This window comes from Eriocheir sinensis, chromosome 3 (assembly GCF_024679095.1).
Source record: "Eriocheir sinensis breed Jianghai 21 chromosome 3, ASM2467909v1, whole genome shotgun sequence".
NCBI classification, from domain to species: Eukaryota; Metazoa; Arthropoda; class Malacostraca; order Decapoda; family Varunidae; genus Eriocheir; species Eriocheir sinensis.
Window position 1 is genome coordinate 108,122 of NC_066511.1, and position 25,000 is coordinate 133,121.

The 25,000-nt window shown below is 43.0% G+C and overlaps 1 protein-coding gene across 1 annotated transcript in view; it reads left to right on the forward strand.

Moving 5' to 3' along the window:
* The window catches only part of LOC127007561 (uncharacterized), a 113,429-nt gene that overhangs the window by 83,749 nt on the left and 4,680 nt on the right, over positions 1-25,000 (forward strand). Inside the window, exons 12-16 of the mRNA XM_050878735.1 lie at positions 2,284-2,417; positions 4,282-4,323; positions 19,861-20,000; positions 20,561-20,642; positions 22,017-22,161. Of these exons, the coding sequence (XP_050734692.1) occupies positions 2,284-2,417; positions 4,282-4,323; positions 19,861-20,000; positions 20,561-20,642; positions 22,017-22,161 (543 nt within the window). The remainder of the gene's footprint in view (positions 1-2,283; positions 2,418-4,281; positions 4,324-19,860; positions 20,001-20,560; positions 20,643-22,016; positions 22,162-25,000) is intronic.

Sequence of the window (25,000 nt, forward strand, 5' to 3'; positions counted from 1 at the left end):
TATAATACGGTTTGCATTCATTTAGGGAGGCGGTGGTTGAGTGGTTAGCGCGCCGATGCCACGTCCAGAAGGACGTGGGTTCGAGTCCTGCCCGCAGTCACAGCTGGGACTTTTCAGTCACCGCTGAGTGGCCTAAGACTACCCACATTGTAGCCTGAAGATCATCAGTCAACCCGGACTCAAGATTCTCTCTCCAAAGAGAGGTTTAGAGATGAGCTCGGGGGGAGGGGGGCAGCATGAGCCAAGCAGGATGGCGCCTCTATAAACATTTACCTGTCCCATAACGGGCTTGGGCCGATCAGCAGGCCCTATCAAGAAAGTCTAACGGCGCTGTACGCCGAAACGTAAAACATCAAAAACAACAAAAAAATTCAAAAGTTGAAGTTTCAAAGTGGCAACAACACACAAAGCCATCAGAATAAGTGTGTTTTGTATCACATATTTTCATTAATTTCTTTCTAAATTCTTTATCTCTTAAAGACCCGATACAACCGTATGTTACTGTTTCCATTCACATTAAGTTATCGACATCCGCGAACAATACAAAAAGTCGGAATATTCACAGAAAACACAGTTTAGCGAAGTGAGGAGGTCAGGTCACGAGGCTGGTGGATGTGACTGACCTTTCTTCCAAGCCCTGACTCTCATTTCCTCTTACTCGTGACGTCATGCACAGATGGAGACAAATTTAGGTACTTTTCACTCTCTTTATTTCGTTCAGGACAGCATGTGCTTATCCTGAGGCCATATGGCGGTGACTGAAAATTCGTAGCTTGTGGCGGGCGGGACGAGAGCCCGCATCCTCCTGGAGGCGGCGCGCGGCGCACGCATGCTAACAACTCAGCCACTATGTCTCGTGCCCTAGAAGCTTGGATTATTTTTTTTTAATTATTGTTAGCTACGTGTGTTCCTCTGGGACGTGTAACAATTACACTTCCTTACCATATGTGATAAAAATATTGTTCATCATTCTCGTTGTTTCTTTATTGGTAAACGAAATCAAATAAATGACATTGGAAACTTATCCTCATTAATTTTTTCGCATGAAAGCATTACATAATCAAGTAGAATTGGGCTTTGAAAATTTATTTATATTATAACATTTACTTTGGGTATATCAGTCTTGCCTTCGACGAAATTTTTGTCGAAATGTAAATTAAGTAAGTGGTATCCCAATGACCATCTTGTATCCAAGACAAACTTTAACGCTTTGCTCAGACTGGAGGGGGGATGGATCCCATATTATTAGCTACTTCCTCCTTTCGGAATTTTTCTGATCATGGACCTTCTTCAAGTCTCAAAAACCAACTGTCTGAGCAAAGTGTCACAGTTAGTAAACAGAGTCTTGGTTAGTTTTAGACACAGGATGGTTGTTGGGATACCACGTACTTAATTTAACTTCGATTGAAATTTCGTCAAAGGCGAGAAGGATATATACAAAGCAGGAACTCAGGAAATATTGTATAACAATAGTATCACTTACTGTATTGAAAGAAAATTATTACTTGTCCCAGAAAAAAAAGGTAATTAACAATAATTGAGAGAAAAGTTCAAGTTTCGAGGGCAAAAAAACATGGTCAGTGGTGATATCTGCTGGCTCGCAACTCTGACTATACCAAATTATTTATATTCGTCCTTAGTGTCTCTTCAACCGTCGTATGTTCCCTGATGTGTGATGCCTGCTCTCTGCCTTGTATTTGTAAACGTACAGCCATTTGTATGATGTGATAACAAAGGGTTTTATTTGGCTGGTTGTGTTGTTACCGTAAAAAGAAGCAGGCAGAAATAAAACGAATTTATTGAAGATACCCGTTAACAATTTTCATAATCAGGGATGTATTTTTTTAAGGAGGGCTAATTATAGAATTGAAATCCACACCCTACACAGATGGTCTCAGATGGATTTTCAAATGATTTCGAGAGTAATTTCACATTGTTGCAGTGGACTGGTTGATGATAGTGAAAGTGGTGGGATGATGAAGTGTAAAATCTAACCTCCTCCCCCAGAATCACTTTAAAGATACAGCTATGGTGTTGATATATCTCTCCAACCCAACACAATCCAACACAAAAGCTTGAATATGACCCAAACCAAGTACCTTCCAAGGTTGTCTGATTTTTTTTTTTTTTCAAATCACCAGCTATACTCAGGCTTCTGAATAGTACTTCATGGGTGTACAGAAGCTAACAAACTTGAAGATAACACGCAAGAATATTCTATAATCTGCTGCTTGTAGAAGACTAAACATGTGTAGTTTGGCCTAAGTCATAGGTTTATTACAGAATGGTGTGTACACAAACACGGTGGTCATCCAGCATCACTCCATCGTCATGACCAAGACAGACAAGATATACAAGATCCGCTGTACCTACGACATGACCTCCAAAAACATTACCTTTGGCATGCTGCCTATCAGGTATGTTTCCACTTATGATGCTCTCTTCTTTAGCAACACTTCGCTCTTGTTATCATGATCTTTTCTATTGAAGATACGGTATATAATCTCTTTAAGAAATTAATTGGGGACGCTAATTCATTATATCCTTTATATTAGAGGGTATGGAAGTACAAGGTGCTGTATTTTGCAGAATATAAAAAAATGGATTAAAATGCCAGTAACAGTGATATTTCTTTTTAAGTAAAGGGAGTAGCTCAAGGGTAAGTAAGACAAGTGAGAAAAAAAGCCCGCTAAAGACTTTGCTCCCCTTATTGATCTGGAGCAGTTGGTTCAGTACCCTACACATTTCCCTGGCCGCCTTGGAGACACACTCAACACCTAGACTTCTTCAAAATTCTTATCGCTCAGCTTATGTTATTCAACTATTCTCTCAGTTGGGTTCCTCCGATCACAACCTTATTTTCGATTTTATCCTATCTCTCATGTACAACCTCAAGGCCCACCAAAAAGTCGGTGCTTTTGGCATAATGCTTGAGCTCGGTGGGATGAAATTTAAACGTATTTGTACAATTTCCCGTTGAAGGATTATTGCTTACAGGTCAGCGAGAGTTTTGTGTATGCCTAGTGCATTACGGAGGTTGTCGTCGCTGGGGTGGAGGTACACATTCCATGCACTTATTCTACGCCTCTTGCTAAAAAGCCCTGATTCAATTACGCTTATTTTCATTCTATACAACTAAGAGAGGCGGCTCACAATGGGTATTTGAGTCCTCGAATTCCTACTAGTCATGATCTCTAGATTTCTACCCAGAATCGCACTAAATTTATTTTTACGTTCAGGAAAAACTCCTTAATGCCATATACTTGCTCTCTCCAGAAATTCCAGAGACTTGTGGGATTTAGCCAAAATAACTCTTACAATTAACTTCATCTTTCTCACCTCTCCTTACTCCTGATGGCAGCCCAACTGTCACATATATCTCTACAGTTGAACTCTTCGCTTAAACCCTTTCTGAAAATTCCACTCTTGACGATTTATGGCATATCCCTCCTAATCATTCCCCCTCTGTCTCCACTATGTTATTCTTTTGAGTGATATTTTCTATGCTTCTCTGGCTTGATTCAGAAGTTTTATGAACCCGATGGAATGCCTCCTATTGTCCTTAAGAACTGTCCTTAAGAACTCTAGTTTTTTCCTTCAACATTTGTAATTCCTCCCTGCTGGAAGTACACCGACATGCAACTTGTGCCTTAGGAGGATAACCGCTCTAATCCCATAAATTATCGTCCTATTTTTTTAAATCAATCCTTAACATAAAAATTCTTAAAATACAGCAACTTCTGATTTTCTCTATGGTTACCAGTACAGATTTTGCAAGGGGTGTTCTACTGGTGATCTTTATGCTTTCCTACCTGACTCATGGTCATCTTCTCTTAGCCATTTCGGTGAAACTTTTGTTGTAGGCTTAGACATCTTGAAGCTTTCAACAGTCTGGTAAAAAAAAAAAAAAAAATACCCTCCTGTGGATTTTATTCCTTTCTCTGTACTCTGCATGTACTTTCCAATTTCTTTTCAGGCCGATCAGTCCATCCTGTGGTGTTATTGACGGGCATTATTTACTCCTAAACCCATGAACAGTGGTGTTCCGCATAGCTCTGTTTTATCTCTCACTCTCTTGCAGCTGTTCATTAATGATCTTTCCAAAACAGTTTTATCCACTCTTACGCCGATGATATAATTATTATGATGGCAAGTGTCCTGCATAGGCATACTGACTAGCCTCTTGCAGACTCCTTAATTCTTATATTTTGGACTTTATGTATTTGTTTGGGAGTGGATAAAAAAACACGTAATTTAATGTTGCCGTGCATTCTACTGCAGCGCAGGTGATCAAGACTCCTTATCCGACACCCTAATAGTCCGGTAAGACACGGCGAGGTGTGGCTAGCTGTGTAACGGTGTAGTGGGTGTTGATGGTGTTTTGACCCTATGTACACAACTCTCACCTCCGGACACCCTTTGACCTGACCCTTGATGGAATGACCTAAAGACGGAGACCTTTATTTCTCTCTTGGTTTCTTAAACTAGGTGGATGTACCACCTCTGTCTGTATGTAGACTCATGTTATGCCTTTATGTAAAAATAATGTTTGGTACAGTAGTTTCCACAAAATTAATATATAGTCACCGCCAGACAACTTGGGCCTGGAGTCCCGACCCTTTCCTGGAGTCATCGCAAGTTGCCTGATGTTATTTTCTTGTCGTTTTGACAAAGTAAATCACATAGGCCATGAAAAAAGTATTGTAATTTGAAGAGATCTTCACTGTCTTGGAGAGAGGGTGAAGGAAGGAGCGGGATCCGGGGACGTGTTGGCTGAGACTGACTATAGGGGAGTAGTGGGCAGGATAAATGTTAGATAAGTAGTGTTTGTGGTGATCACCTGACTTTTCCTCACTCATTCAGTGAAAGTGTGTGTGTGTGTGTGTGTGTGTGTGTGTGTGTGTTTCTACCTGTGCACCGAGACCAACGGCACCCACTCTTTCCTGAATCATTAATTATTATTATCATCATCAACATTATCATCATCACCACCATCATCATCATCTCCATCATCATAATCATCACGATCACCAACACCATGATCACCATCATTATCATCATCATAATTATCGACATCATCATCGTAGCAGCACCATCATCATAATCCACCATCATTATCATCATAATCGTCAGCCACTACTAATACACCAAAGAGCAGTGTCCTTTCCCAAGGCTTTCCACATCAATGTTTGACGTTTATGTACTCCATCCTGCTCCCTCATAAAGGCTGACACACATTCAATGGACGGCCAAAGCAATTATAATCAACTTTTATCAGATAAAGTCTACCGGGGATTATTCACGACAGGGTAGCCTACTCATTTCGAGATGCTGACTGCTTATTTCTGGACAAAATATGATGCTGTTTATTATGGAGATAGCATTTTTCTCCGGAAATCACTAAATGATTGACTTTTCAACTCCGTTTGTGCCCCCACCGCCGCAGATGCAAAATAGTTCGCAGAAGGTTCAGCTTGCGTACTGTTTCTGTAGTATATCACTCACCTCTCACAAAGATCACAAGTAGACAAACTAGATTAAAACCAGGCAAATTTATATTTTTTCTGCTGTGTATTCCCTCAGTGTGCATGCGTATTGAACAGCAAAGCGACTTAGATCTGCGAGGAGGTATTTCTCTCAATACCGGCTGGACCGCCTCCGCCATACCCGTCCTGCGCCGCGTATTTTTCCGCTGCCCCGCATTGCGTGACGAATAAATTTAAACTAACCGAACCTAACTTTACGTAACCTAACTAACGGGGGAAGCCCCCCATCGATCCCCCTTCCATTTGCGACGGAAAAGCAATACGGCAGTGTGTTGTATGGACACAAAATATACTTCTTGTATGGGGCTTCGGCCTCCTCGCTCCCTTTCTATTTTCCGGAAGTCATTTGTTGCTGCACTGCACTCAGGGACTAAAAAATAATCCATGTTGTAGGTATGAACTTCGCCAGAGGAAGCTATCCTCTCTTGAATATTACCCAGTCTACCTAATTACCATTTACCGAGAATACCACTTGAAAGTATACACGTACACATTTCCAAGATGGTTCTTTACTTTAAAAATTATAGATTACTCTCACATATGATATATGAGTTACCAACATTATTTTTATTACGATGGAGAGCCATAGCAAGAGCAAACCTTTAGGGCCAGTTCACACAAGGAGTGATGTTACGCTTCCAACTCTATGTCGCCTGGATATGCCAACGATACTTGTTATACGAGTGTGCACACTGGAAACGATGTCAGCGAAGCTACGTTTGAGATGTTCCACCCAACAGATGTCCTTCCTGTTCACATTCCTATAGTCTACTGTAGACACATCATATAAACACGGATATTTCCGTTCTTCCTCTATTCAAGTACGCAATTGCTCTCAAGAAGTCCGTGCTTTAAAAATAAAATTGCATTCTTTAAACGGTATACCTCACATGATTGGATTATTGCGTGGCAGACTGCTGTCAACTTCTCATTTTCTCAGTAGCCAGTCAGTGCAAGGGCTCCCCCAAAATTAATATACTGCGCTTGAGTAAGGTGAGATAATATCATTGAAGTATCGCGGAAAAAGCGAGCAGCAAAGAAATGTAAGGGACGTTATTGGTGTCGCTCGCTTTGCTTCCCATCCGGTGTGAATATTCTTATTGAAAACAATGGAAGCAATTGAAAGACACGTGGCAGCAGAGAGCGTGTGCCGTAGTATAGCTTCCTGTGTAAACAGGCCCTTAGGGAAAGCGATGGGTGAGTGGTCAGCCTACGGGCGCGGCGTCCAGGAGGATGCGAGTTTGCTTCTAGCCCGTCGCTGTAAGCGGACAATAATATTACCAGTCATCGCCGAGTGACCTAAAACTACCCACATGCTCTCCTGAATGTAGGTTGTGTGTATGTACTTGAGGGGTGATGGAGACACAAGTCTCTTAAAGTAGGTTCTATATAGTGAAAACGGATACAGGCAGTTACAGGTGCGTGTAGAGCACCTTAACAGAGTGGAGGGACGCACCTAACTGACTCAGCTGCCTCTGGGTACAGGGCTCCCAGACGGCGCCCGCTAGTTAACTAAACTACCCGCTAGCTAACTAGACTACCCGCTAGCTATCTAAACTACCTGATAGCTAACTAAGCTAACCCACACCTCCCTTCCCCCTTCACGTTCATAGCAAGGTCTTCAGCTTGATACGATCTGAGCGGCGAGGGGCTGGACCGTCACGGTGAGCGGCCTGCTCATTCAGACCAGGGGTCCTGGCTGTGGGGAAAAAACGCCGGTTACGCCACCAGACGTGGCCGCTCGGTTGCCGAACATGATAGGCTCACGACCCCAACGCAGAGATGTTGGATCTTGAATCCGAACTTGGTCGTTGATCTTCAGTTTTGGAAGGGGATGGGCATGCTCGTTGTAGGTGCTCTCGACAACTTGTGCACGTTTGCAGCTCGTCGGTCGTACAGTTCCGTCTGGGTCTGCCACTTTTCTAGGAAGGACTGTGGGTGCACTGCGACGCAGGAACCTAAAAGGCTTCCTTACAACACTTGAACTTGAAAACGGCCGGTGTAGTTCGGGGTGTTTCGGAGCTCTATCAGTTCCCGATCGAAGTCCTCACAGTCAATGTTGCCCGATGAAGCTACCTTCAGAATCAGATGTTTTACTGACTTGACCGCAGCCTCAGCGTGACCGTTGGATTGTGGATAGTGCGGCGAAGACACCACATGTCTGACTCCCCAGCGGTCATGAAAGGCTGCGAAGTCCCGGCTCTTAAACTGGGATTCTCCGTCGGTCCGAAGACGCACTGGGACGCCCATGTCCCTGAAGCAGTGCCGAAACTTGCAGATGGTGGCGGCGGACGTTGTGTCATTACCGCATGGTATCACGACGGGCCAACCTGAGAGGCGGTCAGCGATGACAATGAACGATTTCCCAGCTACAACGAAGAAATCCACAGAAACAGATTCAAATGGTCTAGTGGTATTGTCATCGTAGATCAATGGTTCCTACGGCTGGCTGGGCTGCATGGCTTGACAGGGCTCGCATGCTCGGACAGAGTTAACGATGTCAGAGTTGATACCCGGCCAATAGACAGCCTGCCTTGCACGTCTCTTGGTGGCCTCTGTTCCTCGGTGGCTGTCGTGTAGGCGAGCTAAGACGTTGCGGCGTAGGGCAGCAGGGATGACAACGCGTGCTCCATGAGAACAGTGTCGCCATCACAATAAAGGTCCTCACGGAGCTTCCAACAGAGTGAAGGTCATAGCGGTTTCGAGGAAAATCGTTCTTTACGTGGTTCAGAAGCCTGACCTATGAGGGGTCGCTTCGAGCTACAGCTTGTAGGTCCTCTAGTGCCATATCATGGGGGACAAATTCTCCGAAGGTTGTGGGATGGCAAGGAACTGGATGGCCTGCACGGTGGAGAGCGGTTGAGATGCTGTGGTGGATGAAATGGTGGGAGAGTCGATCTCGGAAGAGTTACCGGGAGGGTGTTCATTCCTCTCGCTGCTTGCCCTGCGTAACCTGTTGGTATGCTTCCCTTTGAGGATGGGCTTCCGGAATGCCTCCGGGATGATCGACAGTACCTTTAACTGTTCGCAGGAAAGCAGAGGTGTCGGAACTCCGTCTGCACATCAATCCCCATTGACCATGACTTGTTGCCGAAAGTGATGACGGCCTCGAAGGAACCAACTGCAGGGGCCATCTCGGAACCATCGGCTGTGAACCGCTTAGCCTTGGGCGGCGGTTCGAGATCATTCCTTGCCATTCCAAGAGGTCATAGGTGTTGCGGGAGTATAACTGTGACGTCAGCGCCAGTGTTAGGAGTCATCTGCAAGCATGCTGACACATTCTTGTGGGTGACGGTGACGTTGATAGGCTAGACACTTCGCACTGGGGCGAGGGGTCGATCTCATACGTTGGACGTGGCTCGAACACTGTCTCTGGTCTCGTGGTTTACTGCCAGGTGAGGGAGAACGCGATGTGTTGTTGTTGATGCGTGGAGTACGTCGCTGGTATTGAGCCTTGGGTTTCGACTGGTTACAGCACTTGTCGTAGTGGCCGAGACGACCGCATAAACGGCACTGAGCGTTCATGGCAGGGCATCGTAGTGTGTGTGACAAATGTCCCTTTTAAGGCCACAACATATGCAAATGGCCTCAGCGGCTGGACACGTACGCTGAGTGTGCTGCTTTCCACAGCAATTACACTGTGCACTTGACAAGCGTGCCTCAGTCTGAGAAATAGCTTTCGCCTTTAGAGCCTTCTTTTTCACCTTCTGGTACTGTAACGTGGCCCTTACGGCAGTAGGGGGGGGGGGAGGCCGCAGGGCAGACGTTGTATGGTGGGCAGCTTCGTAGGCCCGACATTCCATCACTACATCTTGAAGGGTAAAAGAAGCGTCGAGAGAGATGAGGCGTCGCACGAGTTCTTCGTCCCTGACACCCATTAAGATCACTTGTTTGATCTGAGTCTCTTCGCATTCTCTTTAGCGGCCTTTACAGACGTCGACTTCCTCGGATGCCCTCATCAAGCTAAAGAGCTCCCGTCTACGTAATGCCTCATTCCTTCAGCCGTTGATGTGTTCCTGAAGGACATCCAGAACCGCTTGCACGTGAGATACGGCGTCTGGAGGAACTCTCAGACTGTGCTCTAATACGCGCTGCGTCTCGAGAGATAAGCACATCCTCAGTTGGATGAGCTGTTTCTCTTGAGAAAGGCTTGCAAGATCCACCATCGTAGCATAGTCGGTCCATTTCCTCCTCCATTCCCTGAAGTTTTGGAAGGTAACATCGGCGTGGAGTGCGGGTGGTGGTTGAGCGGCTGCTTTGGGTGGACTTGGCGTGGAAGCGTTACATTGTTGGTTCCGGATGGGGCTGCTATTATAGCGGCTGTGGTGTGGGAAACGTCGTGACGGGTTGAATACGCGGCACCAAATTCTCGATGAGTGCTTCATAACGTGCTGTCTTTCTCACGTCGCTGTCTCTCCTCCTCACGTCACCTCCTCTCCTCCTCACGTCGCTACCGCCCATCTTCACGTCGCTGCGTTTCCATCCACTGCAGAAGGGCCATGAGGTCCATGGTGAGGGTGGCTGGTGTGCAGACGTGAGACGAGGCGAGGGGAGGTGGGGGCGGTGGTAGCCTCGGAGGGGGGTAGCGTGGCGGCACCAACGGCGGCGTCCTGAAGGGCAGGGGAACTTGGTGGGGAAGCGATTTGTGACTTCTTCAGTTTCTTGCCCGTCATAGCGATGGATAAGTTGTGCACTGAAATCTCTACGTACAATTCCAACGCTCGGATTGGAGGTACAGCATTCTGAGTGTAGATAGGAAGAACCCTTTACATAACTATTGCTTAAATGACACTCCCATCAGCAGGTCTGGGTGCGAGAGGGATTTAGGGGTCTTAGTGAGCTCTGATCTCCATCCAAGGGCACAATGCATTCAAGCTAGAAATCGAGCAAACAGGGTACTGGGTTTTATTTCAAGGAGCGTATGCAACAGAGAAGCGCCGAAGTCTTCCTCAAACTGTATTTAGCATTAGTTAGACCTCATCTTGATTATGCGGTTCAGTTCTGGTCACCTTACTATAGAATGGATATAAAAATGCTAAAATCGGTGCAAAGGAGGATGACTAAGATGATTAAAGAGTTACGAAACTTGCCATACGAGGAAAGACACAAACAGTTAAACTTGCATTCTCTAGAAAGGCGAAGGGTGCGTGGAGACATGATCGAGATTTATAAATGGATGAAGGGCTTTGATAAGGGGGATATTCACAAGGTTCTGTCAGTAAGAGAACCGGGTAGGACACGTAGTAATGGGTTTAAATTGGATAAATTCAGATTCAACAGGGGCATAGGCAAAATTTGGTTTACTAACAGAGCGGTAGGTGAGTGGAACAGGCTGAGCAGTCATGTGGTGAGTGCCAATACAATTGCCACATTCAATAATAGATTAGATGAATTCATGGACAGTGATATTAGGTAGGGTTAGATTCACGGGAGCTTAGGTTCAAAGGAGCTGCCTTGTACAGGCCTACCGGCCTCTTGCAGACTCCTACGTTCTTATGTTCTTATGTTCTTATGTACAAAAGAAAAACAGTGATAAAGGGTCTACTTCTGTCCAGTACTATCCACTAGGTACTTCACTGCGCCATGTAGATTGTGTGTATGTACTTGAGGGGTGACGGAAACACACAAGTCTCTTAAGTAGGTTCTATTCTAGTGAAAATGAGTACATGCAGTTACGGGCTCTGGGTACAGGGCTCCCAGATGGCGTCTGCTAGCTAAGTAAACTACCCGCTAGCTAACCAGACTATCCGCTACCTATCTAAACTACCTGATAGCTAACTAAGCTAACCCACGCTGATGACCATTTATCAACCCGGACTTTAAATTATCTGTAAAAAATTAACAAAGATGAGCTCCGGGGAACAGCATGGGCCAAGTAAGATGGCGTTACTATAAACATTTGTCTGCGCCGTAAAGGGCTGGGACCGACCATCAGGCCCCACTAGGAAAGAGTACTGGCCATGGGAGAAACGTAAAAAATATAAAAAAAATAGATAATAACAAAGCTCACAATAAGTTGCTCCCCTATAAAAGAATATCAAAGATGCTGACTAATGAGAGAACAATTGTGGTTGGTGAAGTTTCTTGATCCTCACATTACACCCTCACAGTAACTGAAAAAAAGAATGGCATTGCATTTCAGGGAATACCTATTATAGACTACACAATCTAAAATCATTCTTGATATCAAATTTCCAAATAGAAATTATGCCCCTCAGTACTACCAATGGGACTAGCATTGTAAGGTTTTCAACCTTACAATGACTAGAATAAATGCTAACATTAACATTACAACTGAGCATAAAACTCTTGTAGAATATACTATTCGAAAATCACTGAACATATCAATATGCTAAACAGAAACATGTCGCGAAGAGTTATTTATCTAGTCATCAATTTTCCTGGTCGCAGAAGTAACTGAGATAATTATATTGACATTGTATAGCTAAAGAAATCAGCTTGTAAATTTTGTTCTCTAGGGTTACTATAACCAGTTTATAGATAGAAACGTATTACACAGTGATGGCTGTCGACTTTGCAGATTTTTGGCAACACAGTAACTGAGATTGAACTTGGTATTACTTAAAGTAACATCTTGGCAAATATTTTTTGTAGCGATTGCCTTCGAGTCTGCAGTTTTCTACCTTAAGTATTTGTTGTAAACATTAGTATTTACTAAAAATGGCATAAAGCTAACGCTAGTGTGTTGAGGTGAGTGTATTCACTACTAGTTTTCCTTTAGGCCTTTAAAGTGATATTACTTAACATCTCATCTCGGCATAAAAGATTATGCAGAAAGCTTTATTTTGTTTTTTTTCAGTTACTTAAGATTCTTTTTCCTCATTCTCCAACTTGTCGAAAATATCTCAACTTAGAAATAAACATTGTACAGATAAACACTTATGTTGAACATACTTTACCATTATCTCTGTAATTTTCAAAGTACTAAGAAGAAATGTGTCACTCAGTATTAGTAATCGAGTCTACAATTTGGCATCACATTATTTGATATCAAAGCTAATATTTTTTTGTTTGGCAACTTAGCAAAAAGCTTTCTAGGAAACGCGTGTAAAATGACTGTAAACATAAAAAAGTAGAAAAAAATATCGTGCCACTCGTTAGTAATCATAGTCAGCAATTTCTTTTCTTCACGGTATCTTGAAGAAAACGTAAACATTAAACTTAAATGAAATAAATATCAAACATTAAACATCACATAACAACTCAGCAAAGTAATCTTGTAGAACAATTTCCTACACTCAATCTAATTATTTGATTCTTATTCTGTAATTACCGTTTCCTGCATTGCATTCTTGCACAAACCTTTCTTGTAAACACATACGCACTGTAAGTATTGATAAAAGGCATTACAGCTCCTTTGTACCCACTAAATTGCTACCTAGAAATGTATGTATGTGTGTGTGTGTGTAATTCACTTTTTGGTCTGCTGCGGGTCTCTCTCGAGACAGCAAGCCGTTCCCCTACGGAAGAGCACAGAGCTCATAGTACCGATCTTTGGGTAGGACTGAGACCACTCACACACAACACACCGCGACAACGAGGTCACAACTCCTTGCCTGACGTCGCGTACCTACTCACTGCTAGGTGAACAGGGGCTACACGTGAAAGAAGATAAACCCAACTTATCTTCACCCGGCCGGGGAATCGAACCCCGGTCCTTCTGGTTGTGAAGCAGACGCTCTATCCACTGAGCTACTGTGTGTGTGTGTGTGTGTGTGTGTTCACTTGTGACTCACTCTGCGGTGCACATATCCTCTGAGGCGAGGTACTTTCTTCTAATTTTATCATTACGGACAAACATATTGATCCCTTACCAGCACGGCTATATAAAAAAAATATAGTACTTTATTCTCTTCCTTCGCCCCTTCATAGCCATCTCCACTCTCTTCCTTATTCATCCTCCTTGTTGTGCCTTCATCATATTTCTTTCCTCCTCTTCCTCTTGCTGCTACTCAACCTTCTCTTTTATCCCCTCCTCCTCCCTCTCCTCTTCCTCCTCTTCCTCCTCATTTTCCTTCGGTATGCGGGTGAAGTGTTTTCACCTCAGGGAACTAGACGTCCCTGCCTTGCATAGTCTCAGGTCACCCTTGGACAAGGTGTAATACCTGATCTGTCTCCCGTGCCAGGGTCATGGTAAAGTCTTTGGTCAGCAGCAGTGGTGAATTGGACTGCAGGCAGAGGATCTCTTTATGAGACAATGGCTGGAATTCCAGGGTCCTAGTTAGCTGGACTGTGCCTAATTATTTAGGCCTGCGGTGTAGAGGAGTGTGGCGACCTCTACACTAAAAAGCCTCCCTGGGAACCAGTTGTCGGTGTGAGCTCCCCGTCCCTCCCCTCTATCGACGGTACTCCCATCCCTATTCTGCATAACAGCTGGTTCTTGTTCTTTTCCCCTGAAAGAGATGTCTTCCGTGGGCCTTTTGAGGTTGTACCTCCTGGCTTCTAGGTGGAGTTTCTGAGGGTTTTTCTTATACTCAAGGAATATTTCAGCTTTTTGGTCTCTCTGGAAGGGCGTCTGATACTCTCTAGAGTTGGTGGAAAACACCTGGTGACAGGTGCCACTGGCCAGGCCTCACAAGGGTCGCGGAATTGTGTTAGACGATTCGGAAAGTGGGAACGAATTGCTGGTTCCTCTTATCCCTTGCCAGCTTTGCTTTGGGTGACTACGCTGGCCCCGTTCTATGGGACAAAACTTCGAGGACAATAGCTGAAAAGCGCCGGGTTATGAAAGTCTCTCTCGTGACCGAGGCTCAGGACAAGCGATTGGTCTTTGAGGCATTTTCAAGACCCTGTGGGAGCGAACTCCCAGTGTTAGAGGCATCTAACACAGCAGTATCTAATTTCCATGCACATTTTTTTATCCAATTCAATTTATGGTCACACTCTAAGTTATTTCGATAGCGCTTTATAATATTTGCCCAAATTGAGAGCCTGCTTAAATTTCTAAAAATGACTTCGAGACTCAGTAAGTGTGACATCTGTTCCGGACGTTTTGCGGCTCAGTACTTCCAACTGAGTAAAACTTGTCGCCTCTGTACAACTTCAGAAGGCTGTGACTGAATGGAGAAACAAACATCATGCTCTTGAAAAGAAATTCGAAGCCCTTCAGGACTCCACCATTGATGGTTGAGAGGCCCTCTACCAACACTGTGCCCCCTCTAAACGACCCTCCTGCTTCACGGGAGGACGAGTTACCTGCCTCACAGGTTAACTCCCAGCCTGCCTCACAGGGTAACCCCCAGCCTGCCTCACAGGGTAACCCCCAGCCTGCCTCACAGGCTAACCCCCAGCCTGCCTCACAGGCCAACTCCCAGCCTGCCTCACATAACGCTTCTCTTCCTGCTTCACAGGATGACGGGTTCCATCCTGTAGGGAATGGAGCCAAACCGAAGCAGGCAACGAAACATTTACTGACCCCCACTACCTTCAATATGTTCCAGGTGCTGACAGACACCATGGAGGATGAGTTTAAGACTCGCCTAGTTGGGGACTCATGGTGCGTGACCAGCTGGTTGAGTTTTGTGGTCGTTCATCAAACGGCCGTAGAAAACGTTACTCGTATCCAGGTGCCAGACTGGACGACATCACTGCAGCGTACGATGATGTCACGAGTAATGGCGATCGAAACACCCTCTTTGCCATTCACGCGGGCACAAATGACGTAAGGACAACCCGTTCTGAGGAACTGCTTGATAAATACCGCCGCATGATCAAGCAGTATAAACGAAAAACGGATGCCAGTAACATCATAATCTCAGGAATCCTCCCGAGAGTCGGTGCCGAATCTAACTTTTACAGTAAGGCTTTCAGCACAAACAACAGACTTTAGTCCTTTGCTCACAAGAAAACGTCCAGTTCGCTAACTTGTGGAACAGTTTTTACTACGATTCGGACCTGTTCCTTGCCGATGGCATCCATTTAAACCCTGTTGGAGCAGCCCGTTTCGGGAGGCTGCTCTGTGATCAAGTGGCTCTTCGAATGCTAAAAAAAACGCGAAGGTGAGAACACCAACAGCTCCACCGAGAGGGAGCACTCAACCCGCGCAACCCCCGACTCGAATCACGTTAAAGCTTGGTATATAAACGCTCGTAGCCTACGTAACAATTTTGAAGACTTAGAAGTCCTCGCAGCTACAAATCATTATCACATCATCGGAGTCACAGAATCTTGGATAGACACTTCAAAGAGATATCATTGCGGAATATAGATTACCGGGTTATATCATTTTTAGTCATGAAAGAGAACAAACAGGGTGGAGGCGTTATCTTTTATATCCACAACTCTCTCCATCCAGTATCCGTGAAAACAGATACTATAACCAATGTGGACACGGTCTTCATTGAAATAAAAAAAAATCTCGTAAATATAGTAGTTGGACTAATCTACAGATCGCCGGGGCAGGCTCCTAATATCGACCACGCATTAGGTGAATTAATATTAGAAACAAGTAGCAGTTGCGAGGCAGTAATTATGGGGGATTTTAACTTGCCAATGAAAAGATGGGGCGAACCGTTGAACTCTCATACAGGGCTCGACCTGTACACAAATTTATTAGAAAGTGATTTACATCAACACGTTCAAGAACCGTCTCGGGAAAATAATATGCTTGACATTATCTTTTCAACGACAGCTGATCCAGTTTTCAGTTCTAGCGATCACCGAATAATCACATTCATCATCAAGATGAAAGAAAGTAAAGTAACTCCTAGTAAAGAAAAGGTGCCAGATTATCAAAGAGCGAATTTCGTAAGACTCCGATCAGTTCTAAATAATTCTGACTGGACTGTAATTTTGACGGAAACATATATTGATAAATCGTGGGAGGCCTTCACCACAATATTGAACAATGCCATAAGCATCTGTGTACCCTATCGTAACAGACGTTCAACTTTTAAGAAAAAATCCAAATGGTGGAATAACGAAATTAAAAATAACCTCTCCAAAAAAAACGCGTATACAGTAGATACATATCAACCCAAGGTGATGCTGACAAACTGGATTTGGACAGAATTCGCCGCAAAACGAAGAAATTTATAAAACGAAGCAAGAAAAATCTTGAAAAATACATAGCGGAAACAAGTAAATCTAATCCTAAAGGTTTTTTTTTTGCTATGTAGATAATAAAAAGTCACTCACTTGTAGTATCGGATGGCTTGCTAATGATAATGGTAACCATACGAACGATGAAAATGAAATGGCTACAATCCTAAATAACTTTTTCGCATCCGTATTTACCGACGAAGATTGTTTATCACCTCAACCGCCGGAATTTAAAAGGACCGAAAAGATTTTATATGGCGTGCTCATCGTACAAAGTGACATTTTACGCACAATCGAAAAGGTTAAAGTAAGCAAAGCTCCTGGTCCAGACAAAATCACCCCTAGGATTTTAAAAGAAATCAAACATCAAATTTATAAACCGCTCTCTATCATATTCAATAAATCTTTAACAGCTGGAAAAGTTCCGTCGGATTGGAAACTAGCAAATGACACACTAATTTTCAAAAAGGGGGACAAGTCTCACCCAGGAAACTATCGACCAATTAGCCTGACATCGACATCGGTGGATGAAGTGGTAGCGTGCTGGGCCCACATTCACCACGTGATGGACGACACGAGTTCGGATCCCCACGCTACCACCTCGGATTTTTCAGTCACTGCCGAGTGGCTTAAAACTACCCACATGCTGTCCTGAAGACCACCCATCAACCCGGACTCAAGAGGAAACAGTCCAAGAATCAAGAACGAGTTCCGGGGGGCAGCATGAGCCAAGAGAAGACGGCGCCACTATAAACACTTGCCTGCGCCATGACGAGCTGGGGCCGAATACCATCCAGGCCCCTCAAGCAAGCCTACCGGTGCAATAGGCGGAGATGAAAAAAAAAAAAAATCACGACAATATAGTGAAATTCCTCGAAGAAAATATGATAAATAATTCGCAACATAGCTTCCATAGGAAACGTTCGTGTTTAACTAACTTACTTGATTTTTTCATTATATTTTTGAGGTGTTCGATGGAAGCAGATCAGTAGATATCATATATCTGGATTTTCAAAAGGCATTTGATAAGGTCCCCCACAAACGGTTGCTCAGTATACTATTGGCGCACGGTATCTCGGGTAACATTCACAATTGGCTTGTGGACTGGCTCTCTGAGCTCGATGTTAGAAGCGGCGTAACTCAAGGATCAGTTCTTGGTCCCATGCTCTTCTTAATTTATGTTAATGATATCGATGATGGGCTGACTTGCAAAGTATCAAAATTTGCTGATGACACAAAAATCGCTAGTAAGGTAACTACGACACTCGACGAAGAAGCATTACAATCAGATCTAGATCGTATTGCCCGTTGGGCCAGTCAATGGCAAATGAAATTTAACGTTGACAAATGTAAAGTGTTACACATCGGAAACAATAGCAATCGCGTTAAGTATGTAATGAATGGCCAACAACTTTCTGCAGTAAGTAAAGAAAAGGATCTTGGAATCACTATATCAAGCGATTTAAAGCCCAGTCAGCATTGTTCAGAGGTAGTTAAAACCGCAAACAAATTGGTTGGCTTCATCGGACGATTCTTTAATAAAAAATCGGAAAAAGTAATATTAAAACTGTATAATTCGCTGGTTCGACCCCATCTAGAGTACTGTGTACAGTTTTGGTCTCTCTATTACAGAAAAGATGTAGAAAAGTTAGAACGGATTCAATGGAGAGTAACAAAAATGATTCCTAGGTTGAGAAATTTATCTTATGAACAAAGGCTTAAAGAAGTAAATTTATTCAGCCTATCAAAACGAGGAATGCGAGGCGATCTAATAGAAGTGTTTACAATGTTTAAAGGATTCAGTGATATTAATGCGGAAGATTACTTTACAATTGATCGATCAAATAGAACAAGAAGAAATAACAATTTCAAGATAAGTGGTAAAAGATTCTCGTCACACGAAGCTAAACTTTTTCAATCGAGTCGTTGATATTTAGAATTCTCTGCCCTGTGATGTCGTTGGTAGTACAACAGTTACGGCCTTCAAGAATAGATTAGACAAGTATTTTGAATCCAACCAGCAACTAAGATATTACTCATTGTCGTAATAGAGTTAAGTTCTTTCGAATACTGGTGTCCTTGTCCGTTTTTATCGCCCGATTAGTGGTAGCATTAATGGTAGTTCTTTCCTCTTTCCTACATAATTTCCATGCAATTTTTCCATGCTCCATGGTTCTTTTTCCTTTCATGCCAGCGTTGGCTGGAGAAATGGGGGGTGGGGAGGACCCTTCGCCTTCGCTGTCCTTCATCTTCCACCTTTGATTAGATTGTTAGTGTAGCTTGTCACAAACAGCCTCGTAAGGACCATCAGGTCTGCTGTTGTTTGTTCTTCCTTTGTGTTACTTTGTGTTCTTTCCTCCTCCTCCTCCTAATCCTTCTCCTCCTTTGCTGTCTTTCATCTTCCACCTTTGATCAGATAGTTAGTGTAGCTTGTCACAAACAGCCTCGTAAGACCATCAGGTCTGCTGTTGTTTGTTCTTCTTTTGTGTTCATTTGTTCCTCCTCCTTCTCCTCCTCCTCCTCCAACAGGCTTTCTGCTGCCTGCTAGTCCATGTTTCCATGTTTCCTCCTCGTCGTCCTCCTCCTCCTCCTTCTCCTCCTCCTCTTACCTCCTCCTACTTTCTCCAACCTCCTACTCCACAATAATTATGAAGCCTTCCTCTTTCTTTTCCTCCTTTCTTTACATAACACTGCATCTTTCCTCCTCCTCCTATTTCTCTTCCGCTTCCCTCAATTCTCCACCATTCTGCATCTCTCTCCCTCCTCCTCCTCCTCCTCCTCTTCCTCCTCCTCTTCTTCTTCCTCCTCCTCCTCCTCCTCCTCCTCCTCCTCCTCCTCCTCCTCCTCCTCCTCCTCCTCCTCTCCTCCAACTCCTCCTCCTCCTCCAACTCCTCCTCCTCCTCCAACTCCTCCTCCTCCTCCAACTCCTCCTCCTCCTCCTCCTCCTCCTCCTCCTCCTCCTCCTCTTCCTCCTCTCCTCCTCCTCCTTCTTACGTCTTCCTGTCTCCCCCCCCCCTTCCTCTATTTCATCCCCCTCTCCCTTCTCTCCCTTCGTTTTTATACTCTTCCAATGTGACCTGCAAGAAGAGTTTAGAGCAAAGGGGATTGATATTTTTGTCCACAACTGTACATCAATATTGACTGTTGACATTAAGAGGGAGATCAGTGTTATAATTTCTGACACACATGACGGGACAGTAGTATTGAGGAGACAGTTCGACGAGGGTGTTAACGCAGCTTTCTCCTTCAACAGAGACCCAGACATGATCCCCATCACCTCTGCTCCCGAGGCCCCGCCGCCTAGTATACGCATCCTGGACGCTGCCATGCGGGAGGTGGAGACCGTCAGGATCGGAGACACGCTTACCTTCAGAATTGAGATTCCCGAGTCGAGTAAGATAGTCGCCAATAAGAGATATCATTACATTTTGATTGCATCATTATCACTTTTCAAAATATTAATGTCCAATTAGTAATGCTTTAAGGATTCAACTATGGATATTTTTTGCCAATTTTTAAGGGTTAATATCCAGTTAGTTTGAATTGACTAATTCAGATTGGAGCATCCGTGTGTAATTTATCAAAAAAAGGTATACTCACTCGCCCTCAGGAAATGAGGAATTCTTTTGATTAGAGTGTTAAATTTTATTCCGACGAGTGGTAGTAATAAAAGCGCAGAAGTCATCCTTGAAATTGTATTTGAATCTAGTTAGACACAACCTGTATCATGCCTCTCAGTGTGGTTTACTTAATGTAGAATGTGTGTAATATCTCTCGCATTACTGAGTATACTTGTTTATACCGTTCCAGTTTGATCCTATATTATGAAAGGGATAGCTCGTTGCATCAGATAAGTATGTGTGTAAATAGAGAAACAAATATTTTTGACATGGTAGAGTCGTGCACAGCGTTGGCTTGCTTAGCTTCTCTGACCATGACCATTCTCTCCACAGCACCGTACGGTATTTTCGCCCGTAGCTGTGTAGCCATGGCCAAGGACTCCAGATCAACCTTCCAGATCATCGATGATGACGGGTCAGTCCGTTTGTTCCGAATGTAACAACACCATCAGTACTCAAAATCATTCCTATGCTACCCACCTCCCAATTGAAAGAATGAACCAGTATATTCATTTTTCACCCCTTTCGTTAGTAAACTCAAGAACTGCCTTCCTTGCTGAGTACTCCTTGATTTCTACGAATAGCTCTTATCTTGAGGGGAGTTAAGGTGGGGTTGTAAATGGTCGGCCTGAAAAAAAAAAAAAACATTTATTTTTTGCAAATAAAATTCTGTGATTTTTTTTGCTTCCTTTTGGTATATGAATGACTGATGAAAAAATAATACAGTGGTATGCAACATGCATTGCAACGTGCTGCAATGAGCTTCCGCGCGGCGCCACGGGCTTGCAATCCATGTTTTCACCACTTTTTAATTTTAGGAATTTTTTTTCAAGATATTTCATGAAACTTCTGTTTTCTCTCACCACTGGCTAAGAAAATGGGAAATTTTAGCAGTCACTATTATTTTTTCGTATATATTCATGAAAATCGATAAAATCATATTTTTTTCATAAATCCAACAAAATACTCTATTTATCCGCCTCAGATGTCTTTTACATTACATTTTATTGATTTTACACAGTAGAGCACTGTTTTTTACTCTGAAATATGGCGAAAAATAATCATATTCGAGGACATTTATTTGTGACCCCGTAAAAAGACGTAACCTTGGGTAAACAAAGCAGCAATCAATGAAAGTAAGTAAGGGAAACCATGTCTGCTTTTTTTCTTCATATCCTGATGTATATATCCTGAGGATTTCAAGTCCCTAGGTGGAATAGGTAATATTAAAAAAAATATTTAAACTTCATCGCTTGATATCTCAAAACCATGATTTTGCATTTAAAAAAAAATAATTCATCCTTTGCACTTCTTGTTATACACATATCTCCCACTGCAGCTTATGAAAGTATGTGTACGGAATATAGGCTACACTCGAAACTATTGTTTGAAGTTGATTTAGATTTTTGAGAAATATTTATGTCAAAAAAATTGTATTATTTCATCGAACTTTAAAAAATATCTTTTACCATTGCATAAATGCAAAAGAGAGTAGCCTTTAATCTCCCATCCTTCCTGATTAAAATGCTTTTTGAATGAAATAAATCGGCCCATAAATAAGGGAGAAGATACACTTAGAACACAAGGAATTTAACATGGGATTTGAGACTTTACAACCCCCCTTAAGAGAATCTCGAAATAAATATTGCTAATCCTTTAGTCATCATCCTCTGTTTTCTGTTTATAAGATCATCATTGTGCAGGCATTATTGTTGATTTGGTTTTGTAATTGGTTTGCTAAATGTGTCAAAAATAACCTAGACTCATTCTGCCACATTTTCCTCCACAGGTGCCCCGTGGAACCGTCCATATTCCCACAATTTAAAAAAGACGGCTACGCCCTTCAGTCTGTGTACGAGGCCTTCAGGTTCACAGAGTCCTATGGCGTCATATTCCAGTGCAACGTGAAGTACTGTCTAGGACCTTGCGAACCGGTGAGTGACAGGCAGATGTTCAGCAAAGAGTGTAACTGATATATGGAACAAAAAATCGATAAAGAAAGTTTTTGGTGATAGATAGAATGACAAAGGGAGAAAGGTAGATATATAGTGCAGCAATCGCTTTGCATCATATACACAATGAGTCAACTTAAAGGTATTGCACAGAAAAGAAATAGACAGACTGTTAGACAGACAGATATACAGTATGATAGGCAAATATGTAGACATTAAAAGATACTTTGATTGATTATCAAATAGCAGGGTAAGCATGTACAGACATACAGACACATAGATAGTCTATTGACTACAAGAAAAAAAAATACAACTGAACAACGTTTCAGTCAGTCAATCAATCAATCAATCAATCAATCAATCAATCAATCAATATATATATATATATATATATATATATATATATATATATATATATATATATATATATATATATATATATAGAGAGAGAGAGAGAGAGAGAGAGAGAGAGAGAGAGAGAGAGAGAGAGAGAGAGAGAGAGAGAGAGAGAGAGAGAGAGAGAGAGAGAGAGAGAGAGAGAAGAGACCTGCGGTGTGCCGCAGGGCTCTATTCTATCTCGCTCTGTTGTTCATTAATCATCTTTCCAAACAAACTGTCCTATCAACTCCTACGCTCATGATTTTACTCTGAGTTGCTCATCACCATTTAACAAGAAGACCCTCCCTATAGGAATTACAAGACCCTAGGCTGCACGCTGCTAAACCCTTAACTTTAGATATTGCTAATATTTTCGATTGGGAAAGGAGAAACTTTATTTTCTTCAATTCCTCAAACACTCAGTTTCTTCATTTATTAACTAGACACAGTTTTCCAAACACCAATGCCCTATTCTTTGATAACACAAAGCTGTCACCTTCCCCTACAATAAATATTCTCTGTTTATCCTTAACTGGAAACTTCATATCTCCTCTCTCGCTAAATCAACTTTCTCCAGGTTAGGCGTTCTGTATCGTCTCCGCCAGCTCTTTTCCCCCTCTCAGATGTTATCTATATGCAGGAACCTTGTTCGTTCTTGTATAGGGTATGAATCTCGTGTATGGGGAGGGTCCACACACACAGCTCTGCTAGACAGTTTGGAGTTAAAGCTCTTCGTCTCATCGTCACCCCTCTTCCTACTATTAGTCTTTTGCCTCATAAATTCCCATGCAACGTTGCATCTCTGTCTATCTTCTGTCGATATTTTCATGCCAACTGATCTTTTGAACTTGCTAACTGTGTACTTCCGCTTCCACTCCCGCGACCCTGCGTCAGGGTCCTTCACTGAATTGACCTGCCATCTGGTGGCCCTGCTGAAGCCGCTGCCAGAGCCAAGCGCTGCTGCGTTCTGGGATCCAGCGAGGCTTAATTGACATTTTTCTGTACCAAACTAGCAAATTATCAGAGTTGTAATGGCCAGTATCATGTTTACATGAAAAAATCTGAGTGCTGTACGTTATTCATGTCGTTATAATGATTATTGATGGCAAACTATGAGCATTCATCGACATATCCTCTTACACTTAATCCCGTGGTTAATAGGAATGCATTAGTGCGGCCTCTTGTCAGATATTTCCTTCATGCAATAAAGGAGAATACAAGCAAGTTTGGCATGGTGTCATGCTGTCAATATCACACAAGCAGCGGTGGAAGGTAGTACTGAAAATTTTGCCACTCAACATTTCTCCGGCTGCCCCAACACGATGCATTCCACTGCCCCTCCAATCAGAGCGCGGGCGGGTGTTTACACTGCTGTTCTTGAAGGAAGAATACGAGGAGAGAGCATGAGGTCACATAAGTGAAGCAGTCTTGGCCTTGGCCCATAACATTGGCCTGCTGGCCGACAGAGGCGGGGATGACAGCATAACGTTTCATCGGTAAGACAAAATGATATATGTGGTGAAACATTATATAGGGGGCGAGAAAACTGAGCTTGAAAAAGAGCGACACAAACGAATGCAAATTATTCCTTGATGGAAATTTCACGAAAATCATCTGTAATTCATCTCCCGTGGCTTTAACACACAAACAGGTCACATAACTGGAATGTAGAGGTCTGTGGGTACTATCAGAAGTACAATGAACACAGTTATTTTGGAAAACATGTAAAAAAAGAGTGTAAACCTGGGCAAGTTACCGAGTTGATTCAATCCACGGGCACTCACTTGCCTGACAACATTAATTCTCATTCTGATTTTCTCATTCTTATTCTTTAATTATCATTATCTCTCTCATTCGCATTCTCTTTCTCATTTTCATTCTCTTTCATTCTCATTCCCTCTCTCTCATTATCATTATCATTAACTCTTTCTCATTCTTAATCTCTCTCTCTCTCTCTCTCTCTCTCTCTCTCTCTCTCTCTCTCTCTCTCTCTCTCTCTCTCTCTCTCTCTCTCTCTCTCTCTCTCTCTTTTTCCCTCACATTCTTCCTTTCTCATTCTTTGTCTCACACAGCGGCGGAGCAGGGTCTGAAACCTCATCAACGGTTTAGAACGATAGAACATTCTCTTATTCTCAATGCCTCTCTCTCATAACGAGTCTCCCTCATTCTCTCTCATTCTCATTCGCTCCCCATGCTTCACCTCACAGTGAAGAGCGGCGCCCGCTGAGGGCCACTCCATGTATTCTTCCTCCAAGCTTCTGCTAAACATATCGTTCGTACGTTGCCGGCAGCAAGTATTATAATTATTTAATATTCCTAATTTAAATCATAATAGATACATCTTAAGCATCTTATAATATTACATTCACATATGAAGCTTTAAAGGAACAATTAACATAGCATGTGACTATTCTTTATATGTGAAAAATATATTCAAATTTCC